At 41.2% G+C, this 13,393-nt stretch overlaps 1 protein-coding gene across 1 annotated transcript in view; it reads left to right on the top strand.

The window, feature by feature from the left end:
• Window positions 1–388: 388 nt before the first annotated feature.
• LAMA3 (laminin subunit alpha 3) overlaps window positions 389–13,393 on the top strand; it is a 255,409-nt gene continuing 242,404 nt past the window's right edge. Inside the window, exon 1 of the mRNA XM_037031991.1 lies at window positions 389–827. Within this exon, the coding sequence (XP_036887886.1) occupies window positions 552–827 (276 nt within the window). The 5' untranslated portion in view covers window positions 389–551. The remainder of the gene's footprint in view (window positions 828–13,393) is intronic.

Genomic DNA, 13,393 nt, shown 5'->3' on the forward strand with positions numbered 1-13,393 from the left:
GCCACAGGGGCCTGATGTTTAAGAATCAACAGGACTTGTCTTCGGTCAGTTGAGGCTTGTCTGGGAAATCGCAGTAAGTTCTGCAGGCAGTGGCCCTTTCCCTGTTGTCTCATTCAAAATCGCCGCAAGCCTCCTTCTCCCTTGTCAAAGGTTCGGAGCTGGCTTTTCTTACTGGCCTGAGACCGTGCGTACCTAGAGAGGAGAAATACCTGACTTTGTTTTGGGCAGTTGGGGCTGTCGGGGCCCCGGCTTGAGCCAACAGGGTGGGAGCCCGGGAACGCCTTTCGCCTTCCCCGCCCGCGAAGTTCGCAGCGCTCAGAGCGCTGGCGGAGACGCCGTCTGCTGGCCCGAGGCTGGGCGCTGTCAGTTCCTGATCCGGCGGTGCCGGTTCCCGCCGCTGCACATTCCACAGGAGACTAGCTGCCCCCGCGCTGCGGGCTCCAGGGCTGCGCCCGCGAGTCCGCGGGAAGACTGTGCTGTCTGGCCAGCGGAGCCCTTCCCCGCCGCGGCCCCTCCGCGGGCAGCCGAGAGTGAGGGCCGCGCGCAGAGGGATGGCTGCGGCCGCGCGCGCTCGGGGTTGGGTACCGCGGCCGGTCCCGCAGCTGCTGCTCCTGCTGCCCGCCGTGTGCGCGGCCGCCCGGGGACTCCCAGCCGCGGCCGGGCTCAGCCTGCACCCGCCCTACTTCAACCTGGCCGAGGCGGCGAGGATTTGGGCCACCGCCACCTGCGGGGAGCCAGAGCCCGGCGGTGGCACGAGGCCCCGGCCAGAACTCTACTGCAAGTTGGTAGGGGGGCCCATCGCCCCGGGCAGAGGCCACACTATCCAGGTGAAGTCCGGGGAGAGGGTGAGGGGCGGCGGGGAACCGGGGACGGGCTCCCTCCGCGCGCGGGTCAGCCACCAGGGGCAAAGGAATCGGGTCCTTTCCCTGCTCGCGCTAGCGAACCCTGGAGGCCGGGAAGGACTCCCTCAACTCCCGCGCGGGCTGGCAACCCCGGGAGGTGCGCGCGGGGTCTCGCTGGAGATCCTTTGGGAGCCCTGCCCTTGTCTTCGCGCTGCCCGAGGCGGGGATGGGTAAAGCCCGCTGGGTGGATGAAGGCCGGGGTCAGGTGTGGGCGAGCGGAGGAGAAAGTCCGAAGCTGCGCTCGAGGGATGCAGGGAACCGCTGTCCAGATCGGACTTGATCGTCAGCCGCGTGGCTACCGGCCAGGCTCCGCGTGAGTTCCCCTGGCTTCCCCTGGCGTCCCTCCTTCAAGGCACTTTATCTCCCCTGCTTCCTTACGAGAAGCTGGTCGCAGTTAGCTTGCGCGGTGTATTATTTTAAGAGAGAACTTTTAGGTTTTATCAGTAGTATCACTCTGATGTCAACGAAAAGGTGCTCTTCACTCCCCTGCCTGAATTGCCACCACCCAGAATCATTGAACCAAATAAGACTTGAAATAGATCGGGCGCTCAGAGCCCAACGAGGCGCTCACCGCTAACGCCAGGTGTAAAGGATGGAGTTTGTGGTGCTTAATGAGCATGTGAATGACGGTGTGCCAGGTCTTTACACAAGATCCTAACGACAGCGCTGGGAACTGGATCGAGTGCGCAGGTTAAGAAACGCGCCTGAGTCATAACACAGGGCAGCTGAATTCGAACCCCGTCCTGATTCCTAAAGGCGCTTTACACTAAGCTGTAACTGCTCTCCTCAGCTGCTCGGAATTATTGCTGAGAAATAGGAAAATATTGCCGGAAGGGGGAGTAATTTTGGAGCTTGGCTCCAGAAGTGGAAGATAATCACTGAGACATTTAGAAAGTCTTTTGACTATGAACTGGCATAAATGACAAATTGTTGAACATGCAGTGCCGATGCGTGTTTATTTATTTATAAATTACATGCATGTGTTACTTTATTAATACATTGTGTCTACTTTAAACATACAACTATAGAAATGTAAAAGGAAGATAATGATGAAAATACTTTTCATTTTATTAAAAGATCAAAATAATTTTGCTTTCTCTGGATATATTACCTGTGATTGTGTATAACTATAAATATACAAATATACAAAAGTAATAATGTCGGTAATTATTTTTCGTGTGTTTAGTTTAGCATTTATGAAACAATTCAAAGTGGTTTTATAGTAATACTATAAATTTAGTGATTGTCACAGCCGAAAAGATATCTCAAAAAATATGTAGATTCAAATGGAAGAATTGCCTTGACTGAGCTCCAGAACCAACTACATAGTTTAGGAAGTCGGGTGTAGAATGGAAATGTGAACCCTCTCATTAAAACATTAAGACTTTGAAGTCAGTGATAGAGCACTAAACTAAGAGAGGGGACATTCTATAAGTGGGACCCTGTGTGACTGCACAGGTCTCATGCTATCTGACTTCACTAAATCATTCTACTCATTTTTCCGCCCCAACCTTCAATTATTCTAAAATCTTTTAAAGTAGAAACTTGGCCAGTAAATGTTTGCCTTTCAAGTGGCATTCAGTACTTCCTGGTAGGAAGATGTATTTTAATGTTTCGAACAATAGATTCGAAAGACACTGCAAATCCTCTTTTGGAAAATATTAGAATGTGTTATAAAATTCCATTTCCATGCTTTAAAAATGTGTAACTATCAGAACTTTTAGAGTCATACTCCCATATTTTTAGCAATAGAAGATGACACATTTCCAAACATATATTTTTCAAAATTGCTCTTTCCAAAGCAGACAGTTTGTAAGAACAGTATTTGCTTTTTTATGCATTGTTAAAACAACTTTGATTTTTGACAGAACAGAGCAAGTGCCTCTATTGTTTTGTAAATATCTGTCAGGTAGTATATTACTGGCAGCCATTTGCCATCCCAGAAAAAGTCAGCAAATTTAGAATTTTTGTGAAACAAGCGTCACCTTTAAATTTAAAAGGTCTTTAAGTAATTTACCATGAGATAACCAGCCTGTGTAGTCAAAAGACTTTCTTGGTCACTCCCCATTTCAGTACAAGATCGTAACCATTCTACTCAGAAGAATAGAATCCCCATGTATACTTCACTGGGCACACGTAAGCTTCGAGCACCATGGTTAGACGATAGCGTGGTGGAACCCCTCCTCTTCCCTTGAACAGACATTCAGGGCCATTGGTGACTTGCGATCAGCAGACTTGTGGACTGAGTGAAGATCCCTAAGCAACCTGTATATTAAATATTAGTAATATCAAATTTCTTATTTGTCAGTAAGATAAGTGTAGAGAGAACTCAATATTCACTTCTTGCACCCACTGGATTCCCTGGCACACCCAACTTTGGAGAGAATTGTTCTAATTATGGGGAGAGTAGAGACAAGGAGAAGGAAGAAATTGAAGAAAATTTCAACCAACTCCTCTCCTTCAGGTCTGCCTAGGAATGGGCCATCCCTTTCCCCCCAACTGGTATTTTTTATTGTGTTCATAGTTTGATACTATTGTTTTTGGAGGTCCAGAAAAGCCGTGTTTCCTGTTCCTGATTGAATTTCCAGAATAGGTCATTAAAACTGGGTTCAAAGTCCTAGATAGAGTAGGAAGGGACTGTTTCTAGGCCAGGGTGTATCTTGTAGGAAAAAAGTGCCATCAGGAATTAAAGTTTTGTGCTTCCCTGAAAATGAGAGGTGAACAAGAGCTCTGCTGAATAGTGCTTTTTGCTTTCAGAGATGAGGGCTTGGGAAGAGGCACCGACTGTTGGTGTGAGAGGGTCTCATGTAATGAGAAGTGTGTCAGAGACCAGAAAAGGAAGCCAAGTTCCAGAGGCCAGACTATTAGACACTGTGACAGCCAGTTTTGGCAGTTGCTTATACAGATCTGCCTTTCAGAGACATGAGGGGTGGTGGATGATGGGTGGGAGAAGGGAAGAGAAACTGTGATTATTCAATTGGTTGTGCCTGAGTGATGGGAAATGGTTGTGCCTTGAGCCTGCTCAAGATGGGAAATGAAGAAGAGTTAACTAAAATAATTCTGTTTCATTGAATTTCCTAAAAATAAGTCTTTGGGGCCAGTCAGGCTTGAGAATTTCAGGTCAGAAAGATTTTTCAAAAAATACAAAAAATGAATAAAATCACATCTTACAATAAAACTTCAGTTTATGGTCCGTACTTGGTAACAATGCTGATACTTAAAAGGTAACATGTGTCAACAGGCAGGGTGTTTTAAAAGTCTGAATATTGTTTGTTGTGTGAAAAATGTTCTCTGTGCTTTACGGATTTAATATTCATGAAATAAGATTATATATACCTGTTACTGCTCAGACATTAAGTTTTTGGCATTCGAGAGCTCTCTCATTTGGGGACCCTGTCTGTCTGGTTTACATCTGTATCTCCAGTGCTTAGCATAAAGCCTGGACTAATATAGGTGCTCAGAAAATATTGAATGAAAGGATGGCAGAATAGAAGACCTCCGGCCAACATGGAGGCATAGGTAGATACACTTTGCCTCCTCACACAACCAAAAGAAGTACAAGAACAAATTTAAAAACAGAAAATAACCAGAACTGTCAGAAAATTGAACTGTATGGAAGTCTGACAACCAAGTAATTAAAGGAGAAACATTGATCCAGGCTAGTAGGAGGAACGGAGATGGGCAGCTGGGCTGGAGAGGACTGGTGGCAAGGCGGTGACTGGAGGACTGGGTGGCCCCACATTTGCATGCAGGTGAACCAGGAGGAACAACTGGGGAGCAAAACAGACCACATGACCCAGGGTTCCAGCATGGGAAAATAAAGCCTCAAAACCTCTGACTGAAAAAACCTGTGGGGATTGAGGCAACAGGAGAAACTCCCAGCCTCACAGGAGAGACCCACAGGGTCCTAGAATGCACATAAACCCACCCACCTGGGAATCAGAACCAGAAGGGCTCAATTTGCTTGTGGGTAGTGGGAGAAGTGACTAAAAGCCAGCCAAGAGCTGAATGAGAGGCACTGCTCCCTCTCAGACCCCTACTCTATATACAGTACCATAATCCAGAGAAGTAGGTTGCCCTGCCCTGGTGAATATGTAAGGCACTGCCCCTTACTATGTAACAGGTGCACTGAGACAAAAAAAGTGTGGTCCAAATGAAAGAACAGATCAAAGATCCAGAAAAAAATACGACTAAGTGGCAAAGAGATGGCCAACCTATCAGATGCAGAGTTCATAACACTGGTAATCAGGATGCTCACAGAAATGGTTGAGTATGGTCACAACATAGAGGAAGAAGTGAAGGCTACCCAAAGTGAAATAAAGGGAAATATACAGGGAAGCAACAGTGAAGGGAAGGAAACCAGGACTCAGATCAATGGTTTGGACCAGAAGGTAGAAATAAATGTTAAACCAGAGTAGAACGAAGACAGAAGAATTAAAAAAAAATGAGGAGGGGCTTATAAACTTCCAGGACAACTTTAAACATTCCAACATCTAAAGCATAGGGGTAGCCAGAAGGAGAAGAGGAAGAGCAAGAAATTAAAAACTTATTTGAACAAATAATGGGGGAAAATAATGGGAAAAACTTCCTCAAATTGGAAAAGGAAATAGATTTTCAAGAAGTCCAGGAAGTTCAGAGTCCCAAACAAGTGGGACCCAAGGAAGCACACACCAAGGCACATCGTAATTACATTACCCAAGATTAAAGATAAGGAGAGAATCTTAAAAGTGGCAAGAGAAAAGAAGACAGTCTTACCTACCAAGGAGTTCCCAAAAAATTATCAGCTGATTTCTCAAAAGAAACCTTGTGGGTAAGAAGGGGCTGGAAAGAAGTATTCAAAGTCATGAAAGGCAAGGACCTACATCTAAGATTACTCTATACAGCAAAGCTATCATTTAGAATGGAAGGGCAGATAAAGTGCTTCCCAGACAAAGTAAAATTAAAGGAGTTCATCATCACCAAGCCTTTATTATACAAAACATTAAAGGGACTTATCTAAGAGAAAGAAAATGATAAAAAACATGAACAGTAAGATGATAACAAACTCACAATTATCAACAACCAAACCTAAAAAAACAAAAACCAAAACAAACTAAGCAAACAACTAGAACAGGAACAGATTCACAGAAATGGAGACCACATGGAGGGTTATCAGCAGGGAGGGGGAGGAGGGCAGAATGGGAGAAAAGTTATAGGGAGTAGGAGGTATAAATGGTAGGTATAAAATAGAGGGAGGTTAAGAATAGTATGGGAAATGGAGAAGCTGAAGGACTTGTATGTTTGACCAATGGACATGAACTAAGATGGGGAAATGCTGGTGGGAGAGGGATTCAGGGCAGAGGGGAATAAAGGGAAGAAAAAAATGGGACAAGTATAATAGCATAATCAACAAAATATACTTTAAAAATAAATACTAAAAAAATAAAGGTTGATAGAACAAAGGTACAGTTTAAGGCTATAAAGAAGTAGAAGGCTGTGTCTAAAATATAATTTTTTGTTTTGTTTTGCTTGTCACAAATACTATATACTCACAAGGAATGAAATGCACATATCTACCAAACTAATGGTCTTGATTTTGTACATTGACAGTTCAACACATCTTTTACATGTTCCTTAATTACTGATTGCTGTGTGCACAGGAACGTGTATCTAACCTGAATGGTATTGATGGAGAAGCACACACACGACTTATGGCTAGCAGTGAGAGCACTTGCCGCAAAGCAGTCTCACTTGCGTGTTTGTGTAACTTGGACTAATTGCCATAAACAGGAAACTCAGTTTTACTAACGTTCTGTTTGTAGAACTATCATGAAAGAGAACCATTTGTTAACTTCAACACGGGCCTTTTCCTTTGTGAAAGTGATGTGAGAATCTTGGGCAAGGACTGGGAAATCGAAGACTTTTACTACATCCATTGATATATGTGTAATGATGATTAATGATGAGTTATTTTGAGACTTCAAGCCAATGACTTATAGTCATCAATTTAAGAATGAATGAGGGATTGTTTTTTAAAAAACAATTTTCCTAATAGTTGTTCTGTGTTTGTGGACATTAGCCAAGGATTAGCAATGAAAGTTTATGTACAAATCATTTGAAGTAGACAGACATAAATGTTTTCCTTTGAAAAGCCAAATTCACTTACCAGTGAAGAAATGTGATTTCACATACTAGCACCTCAGTACTTTGTTCCTCAACCAATTACAGGCTATTGGAGCCGAAGGCCCGTCAGGGTTGCTGGGGAACAGTTGGAACTGGGCATGTTCAGTCCTTGATGTACAAGATTCTGTTGGGTTGGCCAAAAAAGTCTGTTTAGTTTTTTCCATAAAATAGAAGACATATTTTTCATTTTCACCAATAACTTTATTGATTTGAATATTTTGATCAATAATCACACAGGACATTGGTAATCACACAGGAGATTGGTTATCTCCTGTGTGGTATAAGGCTAATTGTTCTTGATTAATCTCTTAATTTGATTGCTATCAACTTCATCTTCTCTACCTGACTGTGGAGCATTGTCCAACAAGAAATCTCCAGCAGGAAACTTCTCAAATCATTTTTGACAGATTCAATCAGTCACAATATGATCTCCATACACTGCACAAATCTATTTTTAACTTTCTTGTAATACTAAAGCATAATATGCTGAAAATGTCATTTATTTTCTTCTATCTTCAATATTAAAATGGCTATACAAAAGTTCACCAATTTTGGTAAGTTTTTTTTAAATGTATACTGATATGGCAGCTGTCACAATACAGTTTAACAAAATTGTTTTCAATGAAGTTAAAGACAACTAAGTGCTACTAGAGCCATTTTACAGAAAAAGAAACAAAAAATGTATTTTTCCCAATCCAATTCTTCATGTTCTGAATTACCTGTGACATTGAGTATGGATTATTTAATCTGAGAAAAAGAAATATACAGTCATAGGGAAAGGAGAGGACAAAATATTATTAATTTCAGCCTTTTATTTATAAAAGCTGGTACCTAAATTATGACAAAAAGATAGCTGTGTGTTTTACATCTTTAGTGCACATATGAATGTGAAAGACTACATGTTTTCATCACATCTTTCAATTTTACCAAAACTAGATTGAAGCATGAGTCATTTTAAACAGCTTTATTGAGGCATAATTTAAATACCAAAACATGCATCTACTGTAAGTGTAAATTTATAGAGTACAGTTAACACTAGAATCTCATTTTAGCATGTTTTCTTCAGCCCCAAATGTTCTCTTGTGCCTGTGCGATCAGTCTCTGGACATATCTTCACTGGGCTGATTTCTGTCTGTAAAGATTTGCCACTTCTGGAAATTCATATAAATGGAATAATACAACATATATGGTCTTTTGTGTCTGATTTTTCTCACTTAACGTGATAATTTTGAAGTTCATATTGTTGCATGAGTTGGTAGCTTCTTCCTTTTTATTGTAGAAAATAGCATTCCATTATATGGCTTTACCTCATTCTCTTTATCCACTCACTCACTAGTTGATGAATATCTGCATTGTTTCTGGGTTTTGGCTATTACATGCAGTGCTGCTATGAACAGTCCCAAACAAATCTCTGTGTGGACATATGTTTTCAGTTTTCTGGGGTTGATTCCTACCAGTCAAATTGCTAGATCATATAGTAAGTTTCTGTTTAAGTTTTTGAGAAACTGTCATTATTCAAAGTAGGGTATTGACATCTCCAACTATTATTGTGGATCTGTTTCTTCCTTCCGTTCTCTCAAATTCTTCTCTCCATATACTTGAGGCTCCTTTGTTTGGTGCAGCTGTATTTCAGTTGCTGTATCTTCGTGATGAATTGGGTCTTTTATCAATGTGTAATGTCCATCTTCATCTCTTGTAACGATTTCAACTGTAAAGTCTGAACTGTACCCTTTCTGATTTTCTGTTTCATCTGACACTAGTGTAGCCACCCCAGCTCTCCTTTGGTTCCTGTTTGCTTGGAAAATTTTTTCTTATCCTTTGACTTTCAACTTATTTATGTTTTTGGATCTAAAGTGAATCTCTAGCAGACAGCATAGATTTGGATCACTTTTGAAAATCCAGACTTCTGGCCAAGATGGAGGTGTAGGTGGAAATACTGTATCTTCTCGCACAACCAAATTTGAGGACAATAAAGATTTAGAAACAAAAACACAACTAAAGCAGACAGAAAATTGAACTGTACGATAGTCTGACAACAAAGAACCATTCATCCAGACCCGTAAGAGGGGCAGAGTCGGTGGCCGGCAGAGAGGGGTTGCAGCTGGAAAAAGCGATGGCTGCCCGACCAACCCAGGTGCTCAGGTGGTGGTTGGCAGATCCCAGGCGTGGGGTGGCAATGGGCAGACCTGGTGAGGGCACAAGGCAACTGGCTGATCATGGTCACACATTCATGCACAGATAAACCAGGTGAAAAAATGGACAGTGAGACAGACTGCAAAACACAGGGCCCCAGTGCTGGGAAATAAAACCTAAAAGCACCAATTGGAAAAACTTTCGGGGGTTGAGGTGCCAGGGGAGAGGCTCCCAGCCTCACAGGAGAGTTTGTTGGAGAGACCCACAGGGTCCTAGAATGTACACAAGCCCACCCACCTGGGAACCAGCACCAGAAGGGCCCAATTTGCTTGTGCGAAGTGGCAGAGGGGACCAAAATCTGAGAGAGAGCAGAAAAAATGCAATTTCTCCCTCAATGGTCCCACCCCAGTGACTGGATTGACCCACCCTGGTGAACACCTAAGCCTCTGCCCCTCATATGTAACAGGTGTAAACAGACCAAAACATTAGGGCTCAAGCAGAAGAACAGCTCAAAGACCCAGAGCCAATACTTCTAAGTGACAAAGAGACAGCCAACCTATCAGATGCACAGTTCAAAATACTGGTGATCAGGATGCTCACAGACTGGTTGATTTTAGTCACAGATTAGATGAAAAAATGAAGGCTACACTAAGTGAAATGAAGGAAAATGCACAGGGAACCAATAGTGATGGAAAGGAAACTGGGACTCAAATCAATGGAGTGGACCAGAAGGAAGAAAGAAACATCCAACCAGAAAAGAATAAAGAAATAAGAATTAAAAAAAAATGAGGAGAGGCTTAGGAACCTCCAGGACATCTTTAAACATTCCAACATCCGAATTATAGGGGTACCAGAAGTGGGAAAGAGGCATCCATGAGTGGAAAACTTATTTGAACAAATAATAAAGGAGAAATTCCCCAGTCTGGCAAAGGAAATAGACTTCCAGGAAGTCTAGGAAGCTCAGAGAGTCCCAAAGAAGGTGGACCTAAGAAGGAACACACCAAGGCACATCCTAATTACATTACCCAAGATTAAAATGAAGGAGAAAATTCTAGAAGCAGAAAGAGATAAGGGGACAGTCACCAACAAAAGAGTTCCCATCGGACTGTCAGCTGATTTCTCAAAAGACTCCTTCCAGGCAAGAAGGGGCTAGAAAGAAGTATTCCAAGTCATGAAATCCAAAGACCTAAATCCAAGATTGCTCTGTCCAGCAAAGCTTTCATTTAGAATGGAAGGGCAGATAAAGTGCTTCTCAGATAAGGTCAAATTCAAGGAGTTTATCATCACCAAGCCCTTATTATATGAAATTTTAAAGGGACTTATCTAAGAAAAAGAAGATAAAAAATGTGAACAATGAAAGGACAGTAAACTCACAGCTATTAACAACCACACCTAAAACAAAAGCAAACTAAGAAGACAGCTAGATCAGGAGCGAAACCATAGAAATGGAGATCACATGGAGGGTTAGCAACAAGGGAGTGGGAGGAGGAGAAGAGGGGAGAAGGTACAGAGAATAAGTAGCATGGACAGTAGGTAGAAAGTAGGGGGAGGGCAAGAATAGTATGGGAAATGCAGAAACTGAAGAACTTGTGAGAGTGGACATGAACTAAAGGGAGGAATGCAGAGTGGAGGGGAATGAAGGGGGGGAAATGGGACAACTGTAATGGCATAATAAATAAGATATATTTTTTAAAATTTCAAAAAAAATCATTCTTCCAACCTCTGCCTTTTAATTGGTAAGTTTAGTCCATTTAACTTTAATCCATTTACACTTAAAGTGATTATTGATAAAGTAGGGCTTACTTCTGTCAGTTTGATATTACTTTTTCCTGTCTTACATCTTTTTGGTCCCTCAATTCCTCTGATACTATCTTCCTTTGTACTTATTTTTTTCTTTTAATGTACCATTTTGATCTCCTTTTCTATGCATCTTTAGTTATTTTCTTTGTGGTTACTGTGGCAATTACAATTAACATCCTAAATGCAGTATAATTACTGTTCTATGTATTTGCCTTTTAAATCATGTAAAAAATACAATAATGCTGGCTTTTATATTTATCTAAATGGTTAGCACTACTCGTGTTCTTCATTTCGGTGTATGGCTTTAGTTACTGTGTAGTGTCCTTTTATTTTGATTTGAAGGACTGCCCTTAGGATTTCTTATAAGCCAGGTCTACCAGCAGCAAACTTCTTCAGCTTTTGTTTCTTTGGGGATGTTCTGGTTTCTTCCTTATTTTTGAAGGAGAATTTTACCACTTGTGGAATTCTTTTGAAAAAAATTTTCAATTGTAGTGTATATTAGTGTTATTTTGTATTCATTTCAGGTATATAACATAGTGGTTAGACAATCATATACTTTACAGTGTTCTCCCTGATAGTTTCATTACCAACCTGGACCATACATCGTTATTACAACATTATTGAATATATTCTCTGTGCTGTGCTTTATAGTCCTGTGACCATTTTGTAACTACCTAGTTGTACTTCTTAATCCCTTCAGTTTTTTTTTACCCAGTGCCCTAGCCCTCCTTCCCTCTGCCAACCATCAATCTGTTCTTTGTATCTATGAGGTTGTTTTAATTTTGTGTGTTTAGTTTGTTCTTTAGATCCCACATATAAGTGAAATCATTTGGTATTGTCTTTCTCTGACTAATTTCACTTAGCATAATACCTTCTAGATCCATTCACAGTGTTGTAAATGGTTAAGATTTCATTCTTACCACTTACAGAATTCTTGACTGATCTTTTTTTTTTTTTTTAACTTGGAGCACTTTAAATGTCTTGCTGTGGCCAGCGTGGCTCAGTTGGTTGGAGTGTTGTCCTGTAACTGAAGGGTTGCTGGTTTGAGTCCCCATCGAGGTACATACCTAGATTGTGGGTTCAATCCCCCGTCTGGGTGTGGGTGTGTGCGACCCCCAGTCTAGATGTGTATGATTCCTGATCCCGGTGCCAGTCCCCAGTATGGACACATATGGGAGGCAACCAATCGATGCTTCTCTGTTGCATCAATATCTTTCTCTCTCCCTTCCTCTCTCTTTAAAAGCAATGGACAAAATGCCCGAGGGTGAGGATTAAAATAAATAAATAAATGCCATCTTACTGCCTCCGGCTTTCATGGCTCCAATGAAAAATAGGCTGTTAATCTTATTGAGGATCCATTGTGTGTAATGAATTGCTTCTCTCTTGCTTTTACAAGATTTTCTCTTTGTCTTTTGACAGTTTGATTATAACATGTTTTAGTGTAGATCTCTTTGAGTTTACCCATCTTGGAATTTGATGAATTTCTTGGATGTGTAAATTCATGTCCTTCATCAAATTTGGGAAGTTTCATCCATTATTGCTTCAAACACCCTCTTCTGTCTTTCTCTGTCTTCTCTTCTTCTGATGCCCTGGTAATGTATATGTTCGTCCACTTTATTTTCTCCCACAGGTCCTGTGGACTTTGTTTATTTTTCATTATTCTTTTTTTCTTCTCCTCCTCAAGCAGAATAATTTCAATGGACTTATCTTCAAGTTCACTGATTATAGGTTTTTGTAGGTTTCTTAACATATTAGAGAGTTCTGAAAAATTTTATTCTGACAATTTTTGCCAGATTAATTTTTGCATCATTGCGTGGACAGATCCTTGAAGCTCCCTCCCCTGCCACTTTTGATGATACAGTCACATTTTTTTTAAAAGTGCTTTCTTACTTTCTAGTACCACAAGATGTTCCAGCATCATTTTTANTCTCCTCCCCAAGCAGAATAATTTCAATGGACTTATCTTCAAGTTCACTGATTATAGGTTTTTGTAGGTTTTTTAACATATTAGAGAGTTCTGAAAAATTTTATTCTGACAATTTTTGCCAGATTAATTTTTGCATCATTGCGTGGACAGATCCTTGAAGCTCCCTCCCCTGCCACTTTTGATGATACAGTCACATTTTTTTTAAAAGTGCTTTCTTACTTTCTAGTACCACAAGATGTTCCAGCATCATTTTTATTTGCTTTTCTCTGGCCTTGGAACCAACTATTTTTCCAAGGAGCTCTGTTTTGTTTTGTTTGTTTGTCTTTTGATGGACTGTGGTATAACAAAGATCTGTATGTGAGCGGAGCTCATTTGTTACTGGCATGTCAACGTAGACCCTTTCAGTGGACAGAGCTAGGAAGTGTTTGTTGATCTACTAATTCGTGTATGCATACACATGCACATTAGA

The sequence above is a fragment of the Sturnira hondurensis genome, unplaced genomic scaffold (assembly GCF_014824575.4).
Source record: "Sturnira hondurensis isolate 20B ecotype Veracruz unplaced genomic scaffold, ASM1482457v3 Scaffold0001872, whole genome shotgun sequence".
NCBI classification, from domain to species: domain Eukaryota; kingdom Metazoa; phylum Chordata; class Mammalia; order Chiroptera; family Phyllostomidae; genus Sturnira; species Sturnira hondurensis.